General features: G+C 60.9%; 1 protein-coding gene and 1 long non-coding RNA gene across 2 annotated transcripts; one reads left to right on the top strand and one right to left on the bottom strand.

Annotated features, from left to right (window-relative positions):
• Positions 1 to 8,189: 8,189 nt before the first annotated feature.
• HS3ST6 (heparan sulfate-glucosamine 3-sulfotransferase 6) lies at positions 8,190 to 14,386 on the bottom strand. Its single transcript, XM_032326828.1, has 2 exons — positions 13,887 to 14,386; positions 8,190 to 8,921 (listed from the first exon to the last, which is right to left on the bottom strand). The coding sequence occupies exons 1-2, from the start codon at positions 14,297 to 14,299 to the stop codon at positions 8,306 to 8,308; spliced, it is 1,029 nt and encodes a 342-aa protein (XP_032182719.1). The 5' UTR covers positions 14,300 to 14,386; the 3' UTR covers positions 8,190 to 8,305.
• A 113-nt stretch (positions 14,387 to 14,499) lies between these two features.
• Positions 14,500 to 16,513, top strand: LOC116580512. The gene is made up of 2 exons (XR_004281677.1): positions 14,500 to 14,715; positions 16,139 to 16,513. It is a non-coding gene; the product is annotated as an uncharacterized LOC116580512 (long non-coding RNA).
• Positions 16,514 to 19,878: the final 3,365 nt, after the last annotated feature.

Below are 19,878 nucleotides of genomic sequence, written 5' to 3'. Positions count from 1 at the left end.
GGGCCCCGAACCGCCTTTATGGGGCCTGGTGTGTACAGGCCACTTGGGGGACATTTGCACTCGCGTCCCCAGGGAGAGGAGAAGAATATACAGACCAGTGTTTAGGAGCCATGAAGTCCCTGACAGCAGCCTCCCTGGGGGGATCTGTGCCTTGGGCGGGGGCACCACAGGTGTTTGCACAGGAGAATCCCATTCAGATAAGGAAGTCAGCCGAAGCAGTCAGAGGAGGGGGCAGGAGAGAGATGGTTCTAGGGAAGAACCATGGACCCTGTTCGCACACTGATCCCGCTGGTGACACCAGGTAGGCCCCCAGGAGCCAGCCACAGGGAGGCCACGGCCCCCACTGTGCAGGATCCCAGGCACCTTCCGTGTAAGGCCTCACATTAAGAACACATATTACACGCTGCCTGGACATCTGAGACCAGGGAGGCTCCTTGAGGGCCTAACTGCCATCCCGCCCCGCTCCGCCCCTGGCTTCCATGGAAAGGTCACCCTTACCAGATGGAGCCCAGCTCCCACTGTCCCTGAGTGGTGAGTGGCCTTCGGATGCCCCGCTGGCCCGTGACATGGTTCCCACAAACACAGCAGGTCCTCCCTGGGGAAGTGGGGGGCGCCTCGCCCTCCTGTTCCTACACAGCCTTCCCCCACAGCCCCCGCTGGCTCCCTCTGTTTCCGGCCACCACGGCCGTGGCCCTGCGTGGCCCAGGCCGTTAGGACGTGGGACCGGTAAACCACTATCCATCTCATCTGTCCAGTACCGGGTGCTGAGTGTCCACCGGCCCAGAAGCCAAGGGCAGGCATGCCTCCCTCACCAGTGGGGTGAGGAGGAAGTAGCTAAGACAGGGACCGGACGCCATCGTCGGGCCCCTAGCGGTTCCAGATGCCCTGCCGCATCCCCCACACATGCGGGCAGCCCCCGCCCGGCACAGACCCGCATCCACGACCCACACGGGGTGAGCAAAGCTTGGACTCTCCTTCTCCAAGCTGGTTAGGGTCCTGGGCTGCCTCAGCCAAGTAGCGCACGCCAGGGGACTTTGAACCCAGATGTGAGTGCTCACCGCTCTGGAGGCCCGGCTCCCCTGTGACCGCAGGCCCTTCTTCCCACCCATGTCCTCACCTGGCCGCTTCTCTGTCTCTTCTACAAGGAGACCGGGCCCTGGAATCAGGGCCCACCAGCATGCTCTCACCTTGAAACCCTTAATGAATCACAACTGCAAAGGCCCTGTTTCCAAACAGGGTCATGGCCACGGGATCTGGGTAGACATGATTTTGGGGGTACCCTATGTAACCCAGCACGGACCCCTGTGGCATGTCTGCTGCCCTGGCCATGCCTCCTCTCACGGAAGGCCCGAGTTCCAGCCTCAGTTTCCCACTCTGCCCACACACAGGGCTGTGAGGGGGTCCCTTACCGAGCGGGAACCTTGGTCCTGAGCCAGCTCTGCCTGAGCCACACGGGGCCTGTCACGGGGCTAGAAACGTGCCCAGAAGAGCTTCTGGGGCCCCACACACCCTAACACAACCTCTCACAGCGGCTGGACAGGGACACAGAGCACTCCCGCCATCCTCTGCCCGCTCCCAGGTGGCCGGCAGGGCTGGTGTGTCCTTCCGTGCCCTCCCTGCCCTCCAGACTCCAGGCTCTGCCTTGGGATAGGAGCCCCTGGGGAGAACTTGAGTCCTAAAGCCCTGGTGTGTATCTCGGGACGGAATAAATGTTTGTTTCTGTGCGGGATTAACCCTGAGCTTATGATACTTAATAAAAACCAGGCTGCACCCCATGGGGTCTCACCTGGAGCGGCACCAGCCTTCCCAGGGAACAGGGGCAGGGTAGGTGACCTGGGCAAGTGGCCCCCTCACGTGGGCCCACGGGCAGGAGCCACCGGTGCGGACGCAACCACCATCCTTAAGCTTCCAGATCCTTCTCCAAACGCTCACGGTCCAGAAAGTGAGCATGGCACGCCACAAACCGTGATTGAACCTGGCTCCTCACTTCCGGAACATTCCTCCCAGTCCGCCCACCCTGTTGTCTTCATTTCCAGGGCCGCGTAACAAACGAGCGCAAATTCAGCCTCTTAGGACACACCCGCTTACAGCCTCACTGTTTCCGTGCGTGCCCGTCCAGGTGCTGGCCAGGTCAGCATCTGAGGCCCTGGGGACCCTCCCGGGCTCCCACGGTTGTCGACAGAACTCATCCTTGCGTTTGTAAGACTGAAGCGGCTGGCTGGGGCTCGCAGGGCCAGGGCCACTCTGGGCTCGGAGAGGCAGCCCGCGGTCCCTCCTGCCGGGGCCCCTGCAGCCCCTCGCAGAATACTGCCGGCTTTCCGCCGGCTCAGCAACCCGGTCGCTGGGATGGCTGCCCCTGCCTTTCTGATCCCCTGTTAGGAACTATAAGTGTCCCCCAAATCTCATATGTTGCAATGCCACCCCCCCAGGCGACGGCATTAGGGGCAGGGCCTTGGAGAGTGGTAAGATCCTGACGGGGAAGGCCCAGGAATGGGATCTGACACCCCTGAGAGGAGACACAAGGGCTGCTTCCTCTCTCTGCTCCCCGCCACGGGAGGCGGGGACAACAGCCGTCTGCAAGCCAGCAAGTAGGCCCCACCCGACCTGTCAGCACCCCGATCCCAGCCTTCCAGCTCCCAGAACTCTGGGAAATAAATGAGAGTCACCCCGTGGGCAGGGTTTGGTGCTGCCTGTGCTGACACTCCCTTTGTGGCTCTGTTTTATTGCGGTGAAATTCACATAACGTAAAATGAACCATGTTAAAGTGAGCTACTCGGGGGCAGCGCATCCCCAAGGCTGGGCACCCACCCCCGCTGTCCGGCTCGTCCTCGCCCCAAACCCATCAAACTTGACCTCTTTCCAACATCTCACTGATTAATTAGATCAGGCCAACTCTGGACTCTCCCCCTTACGAAATGCAAAGTCGGCTGATTCGCACCTGAAACACGAGAGGGACGCCCACTGAATTCACAGGTCCCCGACCGCATCCTGGGCCGGGGACATTTACAGCTGTGCACGGCAACAGCCGTCTCAGAGCACCACCACTGGCCACACCTGTCCCCCAGAGGCACGGCTCTGAGGGGGTGTCCACTCAGACCCCTCCCACTGTAGCTCGGTCAGCCGTGAGCAGTGAGCCGAGGTGTGCGTGCTCTGCCAGCTCCCATCACACACACACACACACACACACACACACAACCCACATAGCCTCGGTTTACCCATCTGTAAAATGGGGTTACTGACACAGCTCCCAGATGAAGGGACAGACTAACCCTGATGAGTGTCTTCCCGGTGCGGCCTGTGCTGACAGCTGTCCCACGCTCCTCCCGGCGCAGGAAACGCCACAGGCATTATCATCATTGGCTTCTGCTTCCTTCCCTTCCCTCTTCTTTCTGAGCGCATCACGAGGCCGTGGGCTCCTAGGGCACAAAGTCACCCGGGTTTGCTCTTCCAGGCCTGCCTGCCATCTGCACCCCGGCAATGCTGCCTCGCACCTGTGTGTCTCCCTGCTTTGCAGCCCCATACATCCCCTGTATAAGGGGGCTCCCCACCCCGCTCCAGACAGTGAGACGGGGGCTAGACAGTTTCCAGATGCTTCTCCCGAACAGACGGGTGTGGCTGGCCGAGGACTCGCCGGCTGCGGGGTCGCTCCGCTCTGTCTCCCATCCCCTTGCAGAACAGGGGCTTCCCCACCAGTGGTTGGCCGAAGGGTACCTCTCCAGACAGACTCTCCCTCTTGGAAACCGGAAGAGAGGCAGCAGGGTCGGACCCGATCCCCGGAGCTCAGGGCTGTGGCGGAGGGTCAGGAGCAGAAAGGCCGCGAGAATGAGATCCCGGGGCCGCTGGCCTATTCGGCAAGATACTTGAGGTGGAAATCCTCCTGCAACAGTGTGGCGTGAACTGTCTTATTGAACTGACTTTTCCTACAGCTCTTCCAGCAGAGAGCCCATGCAACGTGGCTCGGATTAAATCGTATAAAAATAATCTCTCAGCCTCAAAGCCAGGAGCTTGGTCCTGAGCAGGGGCAGAGCCCCAGCCTCTTATCCTGGCAGTCTGGACAATGCCTATGCCGGGTGTCAAGTTACCTACTATTACATACAGTTACATACTATTCCCAAGATGCATTCACGCTGTGGACCACATCAGAGGTTCAACACTTTCCATGGCTGAAGAAGAGCCCAGGGCCTGGGGAAACCATGTTCTGTGTATCTATTCTTCTGTGGACAGACACTGGATTGTTTCCATCTTTGGCTCCGGTGTGTCACGGGGCTGTGGACATTGTGGGCGTCCTCATCTGTACCACGGTCTATAAACCTCCCGGGAACATACACGAAGGGCCTGCTTTACACTCATGGTTTTCCTTAAGCAGCCCTCCATCCCTGACCACTGCCCGCCGGCCTCGCACCTGCAGAGACCCCCCTGCCTGGGCATGGCTGGGCTCTGGCAGGCTGCAGGCAGGCACATGAGAAATAGAGAAAGGGTGACTTTGGAATCAGAGAGCCCCAGGGAGAAGCATGAATGACTGTGGGTCACAGGAGGCTTCCTACTGGAGAGGGATAGGATGGAGTCTGAGTCGTTGGGTCCTCAGGCTCTGTCCCTCCGCCCCAACCTCCCCCAGGCCCCCAACCCACCCTCTGGCCTGCGTTTTGGGCCCCAAGGACAGAGTCTTCAGGAGTCAGCCCATGATAATTTAAGAGAAAACTTCTAGAAAGGGAGAGTCCTGCAGAAATGAACCATAGGATTCGTGCATCGGTAAATTCCCAGCCACCTACTACACGGCTGCCGTGAGCACAGAAGGCATCCAGAGTTTGGACGACCACCCATAGGACAGCATCGAGGGTCTGCATGCTTTTCCGGGCCCATCCTGGCAGTGGTGCTGGGGCGGGGGGCTGATGAGGAGGGATCTGGTCACCTATTAAGGAAGAGGAAGAAGGAGCTCCCAGAAAAGAGGCTATCTAGACTTTGGGAAGGACTCTGGATCTGGCTGAGGGAACAGGTCCCAGAGGTGTCCATGCCGGGACATGGGGACTGGCCACAGGGACCAGGAAGACAGGGCTTTCCCCAAAGCACCCTTCCTCTGGGGGTGAAAGGGGCTCACAGGTGCTGCCCAGAATGGTACCCCTCTTTCCAGGCTCTCCTCCCACATCCGGGCCTGCCCTGCAGCCAGTCTTAGAAGCCTGGGAAGGGAGCAAGAAGGCCCTCCAGCCCTGGAGACAGGGACCCCCTCACAGGAGGACAGGAGTGAGCAGGTGATTGCAGCTGGGTTCCTGGCATCCTTCAGGGGAGGGAGGAAGCCAGGGCCCCCATGATGACGGGCTTGCAGGCAGCAAGCACTCCAGCAATGTAGGTACAAGGATAAGGAAGAGGGCAGGGCACGCCACTGGCACTTCCTGGGTCCCCTCTCCTCAGCTGGAATGAAGATTCATCTCAGGGACGTGCTGCTGGTCCTGCAGGGAGGGCAGACCCAGGGCCCGAAGCTCCCCAGCCCAGCCGGCACGGAGGCTGCTCAGGCCGGGGTCGGCTCAGGTGCCCAGTGCCCACATGCAGAAGGTACAGGGTGAAGAACTCTGTACTCACCCCACATCAGATACACCTGCCTGTCCTGGCGGGCCCCCAGCCTCTACCCACCATGGCCCAAGGGCCTGGGGCCGGTGAGGACCCCCAGTCCCACCCCACCCCCATCCCAATGTGGCTGGCTTAGGAGGAGTGCAGGAGTCCCGGGCCTTTCTCCTCCACGGAGTAGAGCAGGAAGAAGGTAACTGAATCAGCACTTCTCGCCCCATCTGGAACATTCCAACATGGAAAACCCACTGAGCAGCTGGGGAAACAATTTAGGGACTTTAATTAAAGGCCGATGACTCTCCCACAGAGACCCACCCCCACACGCAGCCGGGAGGACCCACCACATCTGCCCTCAGTGTGTTCCGAGCCCCAGCCGGGCACCTGGCTCTGGGCGTTGGCGACCGGGTGCGTTTCCACGGGGAGGGGGATGACCGGAACTAGCCAGGCCACCCTCTGTCTTCCCTGTTCCCAGTCTGCCTTCTGGGCACCGAAGCCAGACAAAGGATTGAGTCCCATAGTTCTGCTTCCGAGAAGCTTCAGGAAGGGGAAAGTGGGTCACGTAAGGGAGCTCGGGAAAGGGACTCCAAGTGTGGGGAGGAAGCGAGCCCAGGAGGAGAGCACAGCTGCCTCTTTCGAAGGCTGGCGCCCTGTCTGTCTGCGCCTTCTGTGAGGAAAGGCATTCCAGCCGCAGGGAACAGCATGGGCCAAGGGGACCCGGGCCTTGGCAGGTGGAAGGAGCTGACAGGCAGAAGCTCCGGACGAGAGGAGCGTGCAGGCTGGGGGGCAGGGGCAGGCCTCCAGGAGCCTACAAGTCTGCGGTCAGGCATCTGGTCTTCATTCTGGAGGCCATGGGGGTGGGGGGAGAAGACTGGAGTGTTTTAAAATAATGGGATCTGGTTTACTCTGAGGACACCCCCTAAGTGCATGGAACTCAGCTGCCGTGCAAGCTAAGAAGCCCATCATAGGAGAACAAAAGAGGCGTCCTAGAGCCGCCCTGGCATGAGTGTAGACGTCTGACAAGGGTGTATCTGGGAAGGAGGGGAGACAGGCATGAACCAGGCTGGGAGCTAGGCTCCTGACTCCTCTCCTGCCCGTTCAGCCCGGGGCAGGCTACCAAGCAGTCACTAAGTGGGGCCACAGTCCTGGGAATGGGGCCGGAGCCACCAAGCCCAGTGCTTGCCCCCCAGCAGGGATTCCTTCAGCCACCAAGCCCAGTGCTTGCCCCCCAGCAGGGATTCCTTCCTCCTCATGGTCACTGCAACTTGGCCAGCATCCCCCACGCACCCACATCAGAGGTCAGAGCTGGGGAGGAGGGCACAGGACCATCATGTCCACACCTGCCCACCATATTTCCAACAAGGTCTCTCGGGAGCAGCTCCCAGTGCTGTCCCTGGCCTGACCCTGGTTGTGGAGGCTAGAGACAGTGCTAGGCCCTCAGGACGGTCAGGCAGGAGTGTCCTCTGGGCCCAAAACCAGCAGAAACAAGGGCAGGGCTCCAGGCTGTTAAGGGCAGAGGCCCCCATCTCCCTTCCCAGGTCCTGTTGCACCTTCTTCTCAGCTGACCCCAGGCCCTCATTCGCAGTCAGCCAGAAAGAGGGGCTCCCGCATCACTGGAAATCCTCCCTCATTTCGACTCTGGGGCCCAGGACACACAGCTGCTGCGAGTAGCCAGGGGATGGACAGGCCACATCAGGACCAAGGATTTGATATGGACCCCAGCCTGGGGTGCAGAGGAGGCAGTCTGGTCCCAAAACCTGGCCATGTCAGGTTTGGGCCTAAGCGTCCCTGGAGGCCATCGTCGGGGCAGTCTGTGAACACCTGGCAAGCAGCACTATGGCTGGGGCCTCCACTCTCCAGGGGGCAGGGGCCGCCAGGGCACCGGAGGGCACCGCCCAGCCCAGTGGAGCCTAACTCAGGAGCTGAGCACGCACCTGGGCCCATCCCCCAGGGGAGAGAGCCTGTCACACACAGAACCAGGGCATCCAGGGCCTGAGGGCAGGGGTGCGGGGTGGGACCCATTAAACGGTCACTTCCTGTAGAGCTCTGGGTCTGGAGGGTGGTAAGAGCCACGTAGCTGTGGCCTGTTGTGGGCGTGGCCTGTTGTGGGCGGTACCAGACTGTCCCCACCGCTTGGACGCTGTTAGAACCACACCCCCACTGCCCATCACACTCACTGGTGGGTAACTCCTCCAGATTTCCAGGAGGAAGCATGGAATGAGCACTAAGATGTGCAATCAGCTGAGGTCACAGGGGTAGTTGCTAGACAGATCCAACGTTTATCCGGCCCCAGGCCTCTGTGTCCTCATCCGGAACATGGGGACAACCTAGCTCAGCATCCCAGGGCTGACCAGAGAGCCCAAGGGCCACCCCCAGAACCATAGGTCTAAGCTGTGTGTCGCTGGGCAGGCCCTAAACCTCTCTGAGCCCCAGGGGCTCATCTGTTACATGCGGCCAAGCTCACTGCACACCTCAAGTCATGTGTGAGGCCTGGGTTTGGGACTACTCCTGGCAGGGGAACAGTGCCCTGCATGGAGAGCTGGTGTGATGACCACTTCCCTGCATGGGGACCCCTCCAACCCCCACCTTGCAGCCTTCAAGGCTTGTGTGGAAGAACACAGATCCAAACCATATTTCCTAAATAGTTTTCTCTACCCATCATCTGAACACGGGCAGCTCTGGCCGGGAGACGGGCATGAACTGTGGTTCCTGAGTGTCCCCCGGCAGGACACGGGCTGGCCTGTCCTGCTCAGTCCCAGCCGAAGTCCTGGCCAGTCATCTGGTAGAACTTGCGGTTGAAGGGCCGGTAGAAGTCCCGCAGCCGCTGGACCACCGCCAATGGCACCCGGGGGTGGGGCCGGCCCTTGGATTTGCCCAGGCAGCGTGGGCGGCCGCTCCCCTGCGCCTTCTTGAGGCAGGGGAAGCCCTTGGTGGTGTTGAAGTAAAAGTGCTTGTCCGTGACCACCCGTCTGAGGCCCAGGAAGTCCTGTACCCGGCCTAACTCTCCGGCCGGGTCGCTGACCAGGCGCTCGCCGCTGACGAACAGGAAGCGGGACAGTGGGAAGAAACGCAGCCAGTTGTCCAGGTGCTGCGCATACAGGCCAATGCGTACGGCACTCCAGGCCGTGTCCACCGGGCCCAGGCCGTGGCGGAAGGCCAGGGCCCGGAAGCTGGGCAGGCCTGGGGTCTTGGAGAGTGTCTGGGCATAGTCGGAGATGGCCCGAGTCACGGGGTTCCGCACCACCACAATCAGCTTCGTGTCTGGGGACATGCTGTGGATGCGGCCGGGAGCCTCCTGCGTTACGAAGTAGCTGGGGGTTTTCTCCATGGTGATCTGCCCGTCCAGGGTGCGCGGCATCAGGCTCCTGGGCGACAGGGGTGAGGAGAAGTAGGTGAGAGCGAATGCTGGCCCCCAGGAGACCCAGGACAAACCTCCCCTTCCTCCAAGGACATCCCAAACCTCCAAGGCGGGCAAGCCTTCCCCAGCAAACCCACCCATCCTAGGTGCTTGAGTGGGCAGCCTGGGATATAGGCCATGAGGACACCCGGCCTGAGCACAGGCTCCCCTGTGCTTGGGCTGGGTGTCCCAAGCACAGCCCGGGTGACTCTCTCTCCTCCTCAGCCCTGCTGGTTGCTAGCTAGCTCGGTCCCACATCTCTGCTGGGACCCTCCCCAAGCTGGACTGCAGCCACAACCAACACTGCTGGATCTCCCTCGAGGCCTGTGGCCTGACCCTGTGCCCCACACAGCCCCACCTGCCTTGCTTACTGACAAGTGTCCCCAACAGAGGGCAGCACCCCCCCACTCCCCGGCACAGTCTCTCTGGCCTCTGATTACAGCCCTGCTAATTCTCACTGACCTGGACCAGATCAGAATGGATCAGAACGGGTCAGAATGGAGCCATCGCACACTGGAGAACAGTGAGCGAGGTGGCCTGAGGACTCGTCCCAAGTCCCCAGCCGCCTGGACCTCCCAGACCTGGCTTACACCCCAGAGGGCAAGGCTGCAGCATTTCTGGTCGGGGAGGGGAGCACCGACCCCATCCCAAGGTTCTGGGGGAGGTGATTGGTGACAGCCCACTGACCACCCCAAACCTGGGGCAGCCCATTCCGAAGGCTGGGCAGGTGGCGGGGCTGGGGGTGGGGTGGGGGGTAAGCAGGTGCACTGAGAAGTGTCCCGGGGCCACACCTGCAAACCAGGTAGTACAGGGCGAGGCAGGGCCGGGTGTGGCCTGGCCAGCTGGGCAAACAGCCTTGAGGGAGGGCCGGGAACTAGGTCAACAGAGGCAGAGGCTGTTGGAACCTGTGCTAGGGAGGGGAGGTCTCTGTGGGCTGGCCCCGCCTCCTGTCCTCTGAGGGAGCTGCCTCTACCTGGCCCACAGCTTGTGCCCCAGCCAGGGAGCTGACCCTCAGGGTGGAGTTCAGGTTTCTGTCCAGCCTAGGGAACCCCTCTGCAGACACAAGACCCTGGGAGGCTGGGCCTGAGTCTCCTCCTTCTGCTCAGACCCCCAAGAAAACTCAGGTCCCGTGGATGCCCAGACACACAGACCCACGAGTTGGGGTTGCTTAGCTTGGATGGTGCTGGTGGTGGGACAAGAATGTATACATGGGAGTCCAGGCCCTGCCACTGGCTCCCTGACACCCTGCAGGTGCTCTGGGGGGTCAGGTAGCACAGTCTGCTAGCTATGGGAGCTCCCCCCACCCCAAAACAAGGCTCCAGGCAGAGCGGGTCTACAGAAGCGGTGGGGACAGCTCTGCTTCCCCCATCTTCATGAACAACTGAGCTGGGACTCCCTCTATGCCACTCACTGCCCCATCTGATAGGCAGGCACACAGAGGCTCACGGAGGAAGCCGGAAGGAGAGGGCTGACACGAGCCTACAACCCTGGGCTGTAGCCGCTGCCCTGCAGTCCGCTCAGATTCTGCTCCCAGAGCCCCTGCACCTCTCGGCCTGCCTCCCGCCGCTGGGAGTCCAGTCGGGAGTAGTCCCCGGTCCTCCCCCTCCAAAAGGCGAAGTTCAGGGAGAGCTTGGCTGGTGACAACACCAAGGGCTGAAACCCAGGGCTTCCACAAGAGGGAAGGGAGGTCTCCCCACACTGAACCTCACTGCTGAGACCCACAAAGACACGGTGAGCCAGGCCACATCGGAAGTCACCATCCCTGGGGTGCCGAGTGGCCCATTCAGTTCAGCGACCCACTCTTGGTTTCGGCTCAAGTCTTGACCTTGGGATCGTGAGATCGAGCCCCGTGCTGGGCTCTGTGCTCAGCAGGGACTCTCCCTCCCTCTGCTTCTGCCCCTGCCACAGCCCAGATAAATAAATAAATCTTTTAAAAAGAAGAAGAGGAAGAAGAAGAAGTCACTGGCCTCCCTTCATCACCTGCCTCAGGGACGACAACGGCCTCAGTTGCTCAAGGGACAGCCCGTCCACCTTCGACACACTCTTCCCATCCCTTCTATCCCCCAGGCACCAAGTGACCTCAGGGGTGCACCCTCTTTTCCTTCGCAACTGGGCACTTCAGCTTCTGAATATCCCCCTCCCCTTCACTGCTGCCTGGGGGGAGGGAGGCTACAAGGAAGAGTCCAGGGGACATCACCACCCACTGAGGCATCTCTCCGAGGAAGTCAGAGGAGCAAACCGGTGGACGTGCCTCAGCTCCCACCGCAGGGAGGAGCAGGGATGACGTTCCGGGCCTCCTCCTGCCACACACCAGCTTTGAGCTCTGAGATCTTTGGGTTCAATGACTCTCCGCAGGCCTGGTCTGGGGAATGGGGTAGGGTGGGGTGGGAATTTGGGGGAGGTGAGAGACAGTAAGGAGGAAAAGAGGGAACGAGACACTGACCCCCACACGGCACACATGTGACAAGCTGCTCTATGGGCACCCCCCCACAGCCCGCCCCAAGTTCATCTGGACTGCATTTTCTTGCGGCTTCAGTCCAGCCCTGGGCAACTCTCTCCTCCTCAGCCCTGCTGGCTGCTTGCTAGCTCTGTCCTACACCTCTGCTGGGCCCCATCCAGCCCGGCCTGGGACCAGCAGAAACCAGTCCTGGCTTCTGTGTGGAACTCTGCAGTGCTGGGGGGAGTGGGGACCTCAAGTCCCCAGTCCCATGAGTCTCTCTCCGGGTGAGCAGGGGGAGATAAGTCCCACAGAAGCCCAGATCCCTCCCCCCACAGACTTAGATCCCATATTCACTGCTCCTGCATTTGCTGCTTGGGCGCCCCAGAGCCAGGGGTCCCCCACCTGCCTCCCTCCACTGTGGGCACTGGCTGCTCCTCCTCTCCTCCCTCCCCCAACTCTCCAACCAGAACAGGGTTCTGCACTCTCCGGCAATCCAACCCAGGGTCCCACTGCCAGACCATGGCCAGGGCGGGGCAACCGCTTTGCTTTAGGGGACACTGAGGCAGGGGTGGGCATTTTCGAAGGCTCACTGCACACTCACAGCTGGTGGAAAGGACAGACAGGTCCAGAGGCACACGGCAGCCGGGAGCACAGCAAGTGCACCTCCACACATCAGCACACACCCCCCAGAAGCTCAGTGAGCCTGGCTCCCGCTAGCTCTGCTTTGGCTGGTGAAGGGGGGTACTCGCCAGCCCTGGGAGACAGCTCTGGACTAATGGAGGCCCCTGGGACCTGAGCGCTACACCCTCTGCATCCACCCCTCCCTCCGGAGGAGGTGGCTCAGAAAAAGAGAAAGGAGAAAGGCTCTTCTCTACCAGAGTTAGACATGCTCCTGGATCTCCCCCTCCCATCTCGGGCCCTCCAGGATCCCAAGAGCCCCTACCCAGAGCTGAAAATCAGGACCCCCTGCCTTTCAGGTGCCTCACCCTCCCCAGCACCGGAGCCTGTACCCAGAGAGGGGCCAGACAGGGCCCGCGGACCCCAGGCTCTCTGAGAAGCCTCTGGGACAAACCTGCAGCAGACCCTCATTAGCTCAGCTCGGCACCCAACCGCAGCTCCTGTAGTCAACGCTCATGGCGGCCAGAGTGGGCTCTGAAGTTCGCTCTAGGTGACAGAGTGTCCTCCGCCCCTTTGCCCCTCCTTTTCTTCTTTCCCTCCTTCCTCCTCTTCCTCTCCCCCTGCGCAGCAGCCAGGGACTGGGAGGCTTTTGAATGCGGCCGCACTGTCAGAGTGGGGTGGCTGTCTCTCCCTGAGCATCCAGAATGCTGGGATCAGCCAGCTGGATCCAAGGACGGACTCGCTTCCCCATCACCACCCGACTTCCCTAGGACCCCAAACAGCAGCAACCCTTCAGAGCTCAGGATCCAGGATCCCTGCTCGCACTGAGGCCCCCCACAAACCCATGAGTGATTTTAAGGCACAAGGCAAAGATAACAAGTAGGAGTGGCTTTCAGCTCCGGGACTGGCTGGGGAGTGGGTTGGGTAGGGGGAGAATCTGGGAAGAGCCCACTGGTGTACTAGGGAGTCAAGAGTCTGGATCCTGCCACCCCGCACTCCCCGTTAATTCACCGGGTGACCTTGGCTGGGTCCTCTCTGCCCCATAGCTCGGCGAGGATGAGGTGAGAGCTACCGGGAGTGGGGTGACTCATTCTCCATCTGGAAGCCCTCATTTCCCCGCAGGAAGGGACGGGGCATCATGGCCGGCTTGCACACAGTTGAAGGAGAGAGAAGGCAGGGCCTCATACTGCTTCAGCCGGGACTGGGTGCTCCCCCACTTTTGCTAAGTGGGGTTTGGATGGCCCCAAGGCCATCCAAACAGGCGCAGCACAACTACAGAGCCCTTGACATGAGGCTGGGGTCCTAATTCCCTCCTCTTCCCCCTTTCTAAAGAAAACCCAGAATTTCTCCAGACCCCCAGAACCACGGAGAAGTCCTCTTCCCAGAACTGAGGCTCTGGGGGAGAGGGCAGACACTTTCTAGGAGGCTACAGGAGAAATTCTTGGGGTAACAGTCCAGAAGTCAGACATGCTTTCCCAGAGCAATCCAACGGGGGAGGGCAGATGAGCATGAAGCGTTCCCAACGCTGCTGAAGCCACCCTAGCTTCAAACTCCTCCTACGGGATTGAAACTCCCCCCTCCAGTGTTGCTGAGAACCCTCATTAACCCCGAACCAGGGTTTTCCCTGAACTTTTCAAAGTTTCTGGAAACCCCCAGGCCAGTGACCGCTCCTCCTTTCTGTGAAACCCAATGCAGGGGGACCGCGTCCCCGAGGTCAAGTCTCGGCCCCCCACCAGGCTGGCCTCAGCCCGGATCCCTGGATACCTCACCCCACCGTGTCTCCAGTGAGACCCCAGGGGGCCATCATGCTGTTGTTCCACAGCACTCGCCAGGGCGCGCACCGAAGCCTACGGGGCGCACAGGCCGGGCGCTCACCGGTACCAGGCGAGGCCGCGCTCGTAGCACCTGTCGAAGAAGTGGGGCTCAGAGCCGAGCGCGCGGACGTCGGGGTGCAGCCGCAGGAACTCCAGCAGGGCGCGCGTGCCGCCCTTCTTCACGCCCACGATGAGCGCCTGCGGGAAGCGCCGGCGTCCGAGGCCGCTGGCCACCGGCAGGCCTGGCGCCCCGGGGCTGCCGACGGCGCGGAGCGGCTCAGCACGCGCGGGGGCCGGCACGGGGGCGCGGGTGGCCGGCGGGCAGCGGCCCGGGAGGGTGCAGAGGCAGTAGGCGCCGAGCACCAGCGCGGCGAGCAGCGGCGGCGCACGCGGCACCCGCAGACCGGCCCCCTGCCCGGCCCCCGTGCCCTGGCCGCCTCCGACCCCGCCGCCCACGCCGCCGCTACCTGCCATGGGGTTGTGCCGCGCCCAGGCCCTGAAACCGGGCGTGTAGGAGGAAGCGCATCCCGGCCGGTGCTGCGCTCAGCCAGCCCGCGCCTGGCTTCTGCTTTGCTCCCCGCCACCCGGCCGCAGGGAGAGGGCGGGGGCGGGGCCTAGAGGCCCCGCCCAGCCCCGTGACCCCACCCCCTGGACCACTGCTCTACCGGGGACTCGCCGGCGCGGGTGGAGGCCCAGGCGCAATTTGGAGCCTCAGAGGTTACGCAGTCGCGCCCTCTCGGAGACCCTGGGCTCCAGGCCGCTCGGCTCCAGGATCATCACCGTTACGCGCCTGGATGCTGCGGCGACGGGTCAGGTCTCAGGGCCGTGACAGGACTGAAGTGCCTTAGAAGACGGATCTCGGCCCCTCCCGGACCAGTGCGGAGCAGCAGGTGCGCGGGCGGAGCCAGTGGATCACGGAGGCTCGTGGACCTGGGCCCTACTGCGCAGAGGGGTTCCCGGGCGTCGAGGGAAGTCCGAGGGGAGAAGAGGGCGCGCTTTGCTGACAGTCGGCTTGCTATTCGTCAGGGTCACAGCCCTGGCGGCTGGAGAGGGTCGCCAAGTAGGATTACCGTTTTAGAGTCCCAGAAACCTGGGGTACCTCCAAGGGGCAGGGGCCTCCCTGACCCACAGTGATTCCACCCAGAAGCAGCCCTGGACCAAGGGGGCTCTGCAGAGCCAATGGGGTGAAGACCGCTGATGAGGGCCCCAGCCCAGGACCCAGACACCAGGCGTGCACTTGCTTGTCAGGGCAAGACTCAGCCAGGATCCCTGTGGGCGGGTTGCTGGCACAGCATTGTCTGGGGTGCAGGTTGATACACACAGGGTCACAGGAAGTTCTTCTTCTCATCTAGCTTAGAAGGGGATTTGTTCCAAACAGCCTGGTTCTCCTTAGAGCTCTACTGGCTGAGGTCCCACTCCTCCTGCAGCACCCACCGTCACAGCAGGCATCTCTCAGGGCTCCGAATCCAGCATTAAACGGTGGTGTCCCCTCTGCCTCCCTGCCCAGCACAGGCACAGTGGGTTTCCACCTCCCAGCTGTCACTCATGCTGTTCCTTCTTCACTCATGCTGTTTCTCCCACGGAGAGTACCTTTTCCTCAGGACCCCCAGCCCTCCCGCCACCCACACACCTGCTTCAGGACCTTCCAGAAGTTTATCAAGGACAGCAGGACACTAATTTGCTGGGGGGAGGGGAATGAGGCCAAGAACAAAGACAGTTTACTAGCTGCTGCCCTCTTTCCAGACACCATCCGACTGTTGAGTGAAGGGTGGGTGCAGATCTGGGGACACTCAGGGTAGCAGCCTTGGGACATATGCTCACCAGTGTACCCCCACACCTAACAGAAACTAGCACCCAGTGGGCACTTGAAGAAAGCCAGCTGGTGGAAGGATGTGACTGGAGGGAGAGGTCAAGGAAGGCTTTCTGAAAGAGGTGATGGTCAGGCAAGCAGCCCAAGGACAGCAGCAGCAGAGAGCATGGAGCAGGGGTGGAGGGCAGAGGGCCATCTCCAAGAGGGAGTGCACTCTCGGAGCTCGACCTGAGCCTCCTGTTCCTTTTCTGTAAGATGGAGACCTCAGACCTGACGCTGAGTAGCAGTTTTGCTGAGAGGTCACGTCCATACCATGCCGCTGAGCCAGCTAGCTCGTGGGGTTCAGTGGTTTCCAGTATATTCATAATGTGCCACCGTCACCACAGTAGATTTTAGAACACACTCATCACCCCAAAAAGAAGTCCCAGCCGCATCAGCCGTCGCCGCCCATTCTCCCCTCCCCCAGCCCCCTGCAACTGCTCACCTGCTCTCTGTCTCTACAGATTGGCCTGTCCTGGACGTTCCTGGAAGTGGAATCATACAACACGTGGTCTTTTCCAACTGGCTCCTTTCTGTCGGCATCATGTCTTCAAGGATCATGTGTATTGTGGCAGGTGTCAGAGCCTTGCTCCTTCATACGGCTGATGGACGTCCCGCTGCCCGGATGGACCACCTTCCGTGATCCAGTCGTCTGTTGAGCGACACCGGTTTGTTCCCGGCGTTTGGTCACTGGGAATCACGCTGCTGGGAACGTTCACACACAAGTTTTCGTGTGAACACGTTTCCTTTCTCTTGGGCATGTATCTGGCACGGGAATTGTTGGGTCACACGGCAACTCCATGTTTAGCCTTTCAGGAAGAATCTTTTTGAAGGTTGAATTTGGGCATTTCGGAATCGGCCTCACGAATGTTTGTTGCATGACTAGTGGACTGGCTCTGTGTGTGTGTGTGTGTGTGTGTATGTGCGTGCGCGCGCACGTGTGCAGACGGCTGAAAGAACCTATGTGTGCGCTCCTCCCATGCTCCTCTCCAACCCTGTCGCAGCCTGTGCCCTCCCCAGGGTGGGCACCCCCAGCGGGAGTCCCCGGGGCAGCAGGGTGGGGTGTGTAAGCCTCTGCCGCACTCTGGAAAGTGATTACTAACACTGCGTCGTCCTTCCCTCCGGGGGGGCACAGCTGGGGGAGATTTCACACATGCGGGGCTTCTGGGACTCCCTTCCCTGCAACCACACCCCTACCCCCTAGACCCACTCCCGCAGGCAGCCGGCTGGGCTTCTGGAGCCTGCAAGGAGGGGGGCAGGAGGAGACGGCTGCGGCCAAGGGCGGGCCCAGCTGTCCTTGATTTGTGTGGGGTGTTTCCACTTCAGATGCCGGATTTGCCTGAGGGGGACCCCTAAGCGATATCTACCCACTACCCACCCCCGGCCCCCGGAGCCCACTGCTCCCACCTCACTCTGGTAGGGAGCGGTGGGCGGGGGATGGGGTGGGGAGGGCAGCACAAGGCAGGGTGACAGCAAGGACATCTCTGTGCTGGCGGCTGAGTCAAGCCCAGCTCTGCCCCCGCCCCCCAGCAGGGGAACTTGCAGGCATTAAGTCCCTCTCAACCTCACTTTCCTACCTTAGAAAGCAAAGATGACACTGCCCCCCCACGTCTCTGGGTGCCTAGCTCCCAATCTCTTTATGATAAGGAGGCAGTGGACGTGTGACAGGGACCCCAGCACAAGAAGGGGTGCCCAGAAGCTGCTCTCGCCCTGGCAGACCTCACTACTCATAATTCATCTTCCTGGGAGACAAGACTGAGGAGGAAAGACTTTCCAGGGACCTGGCTTCCTGGTGACCAGCTTCCCCTGGGGACAATGGGGCACAGAAGGCTTTATCAAGGTAGACGAGATTCCCTGGATGGGAGGGATGGAGAAAGACGTTCCCGTGGCCAGGAATGGGGAGGAAGGAGGGCCTCCGAGATAAGTAGCCAAAAGGAGGGGTCACACCCACAGGGAGCCTGCCCGAGGCCATGGGGTTCGCTGAAAGGGGCCAGAACCTTCTCCTGCACAGGGGGGGCCACCAGCTGGCTTCCAGCCACACTCACTGCTTTCCCTTAGGTCTTCCTGGAGCCATCAGCACAGAGAGAGGGCTGTTTGCCACTGTCCCCTGCTTCTCCGGGAGTGGGCGGGGATGCAGGCCCCTGGGACCCACCATGGGGCCCTGCAAATTGCTTCTCCCTAACCAGCCTGGATCAGCTCCCTTTATAACAATATAACAATCCTTCCAGGATGCAGTCCCCCTTCTGCAAGAGGCAAGCACTGGCAACAGCCTTTATGCTCAAAATCGATCTAAAGGGTTTCATAGAAACAGGACTCTCTTTGCCCCCACCCCACCCACCCCCACCCCACCTCCTCCAGCATCACAGCCCCAAGCCAGGCTTCGGGACGCAGAAGCGGCTCAGCATCATGGGGAAGGCTGGGTATCATCTAAGTGGCCCCATCAGGGCACTGGGGCTCTGGTCTAGCCATCAATGCCCTGGTGAGAGTCCCCATGGACAACACAATGACTGTGAGCACGTTTCATTGGGAGCAAGGAAGCTAATGCAGACTCGGGAACTCCGCTTTCTGCCGAGGCCACAGGACCACGTGTGCATGTGGGTTGTATATGTGCACAGCTGTGCATGGTGGGGGGTGTCCACAGGCTTCCCAGCCCCCATCCCCAACGTGGGAAGCCCCAAGTGTGCAGCTCTCCATCCACCAGTGACCTAGTCCCAGAAGCAGCTCCAGCCTTGGCAGTGGACAGGACACCAGAGAAGGCCACACTCCATCCACCCCTCATTTCCAGGGGAAGCACTCCACCACCACAGCTGGCCAGACAGACACACAGACAGGCATGCAGCCAGTCTTGCTGGGCTTGGCCCTCAAGGGATACCCAGAACCCAGATGCCAGGGCAGAGCATCCTGGGGCAGACGCCTCAAACTCCCCACTCCCCCAGCAGCCCCCACTGCCCTAAGCTTCGGGCTTCCCGGTCTGGCTAGAGGACCCTGAAATTTGACACACACATTACCCCCGCCTCAGAGAACAGTGACTCTGCCTGCTATCCCAGCCCTTGCTCTCCTCCCTCTGACTCCAGCTTCCCTGCCTTCCCCCCACCTCCAGATACACACCAGGGGTTCTGGCTCTGAGATGGGGGCCCAGCAAAAATCCACAGTGCCGAGACTAAGGAAGCAAAAAGCCACTGGAGTCCGAGGCAGAGGGGGCAGCCCAGGGGAGCGGGCAGCCTGCCTTGGGCATACAGAACCCAGAGGGCCCTACCTCCTGCCTGGTCCTGGGCCCGAGACGCAGCTGCCAAGCCCTTTGAAGCCAAGAGCAGCTTGTAAACGTCCTCACTGGAGATGAAACATGATAAGACATGAAGACAGGGGCTGACGCATGGATAATCTCTGTGGTTTTACAAGGAACAAATCATGTCTGGAGACAGACCTTGGGGGGTGGTGAGGGCTTGGGGTGGAGGGAGCCTGTCTACAGGTAACCCTCGGCCCCTCCCCTCCTGTCAGCCACAGGAGGCCCACCGAAGGTCTTGTCTGTGCTTCTGGCCTCTAAACTCTGGTCAGCTGAACCCTAGGGCCAGGGTAGGGTGGTCCCTGTACCCCCAGACCATGGACACACTCACACAGATGTGTAGTTTGGCTCACTGGTCCCTACAGAGGGAGTGAGCAGAAGGCAGTGCCATCTGATATCCATTCCTCGGTTGCTACTAGGTGAAGCCTCCCGCGGGGCTCAGCCTTTGGGAAGGAATGAGGTCAGCGTGCCGTGGTCTCTGACCTGTGGAGGGGTGAGACCTGCAAGGGGACAGCAGGGACCCAGTCTGTACACATGTATAGGAGACCCGCCCAGGAACCCTGTGGTGTGGGGGAAGGAGAGAGCCACCAGGAGAAGCTTCTAGAAGGATTCTAGCACACAGGGAGGGGATGAGGAATAATGTACAGCAAATTGGAGAGGGCCTGAGCAGGGAGCATGTTTTAGAATGGAGCCTGGCTGGCCCCGAGGCCCAGGGGAAGAGTCCGCGTGCAGGGGTGTGGATAGCGGGAACTGCACGGTTACACGGCGTGAAACCGCTTTCACGCATGGAGTGGAAATCTAGCTGGAGAAGTGGGGTCTGTGGGACCAGAGCCAGCAGAGCCGCCGGAAGCACCCCGGCAAGTGTCTGGTCTGACTGCTATTTTGCAAAGATCACACTGGTAGGGGGAGGCCAGCTCGGGC

The sequence above is a fragment of the Mustela erminea genome, chromosome 20, assembly GCF_009829155.1.
Source record: "Mustela erminea isolate mMusErm1 chromosome 20, mMusErm1.Pri, whole genome shotgun sequence".
Lineage (NCBI taxonomy): Eukaryota > Metazoa > Chordata > Mammalia > Carnivora > Mustelidae > Mustela > Mustela erminea.
Note: the sequence above shows the minus strand (reverse complement) of the source record. Positions and strands in the feature narration are given on the sequence as shown.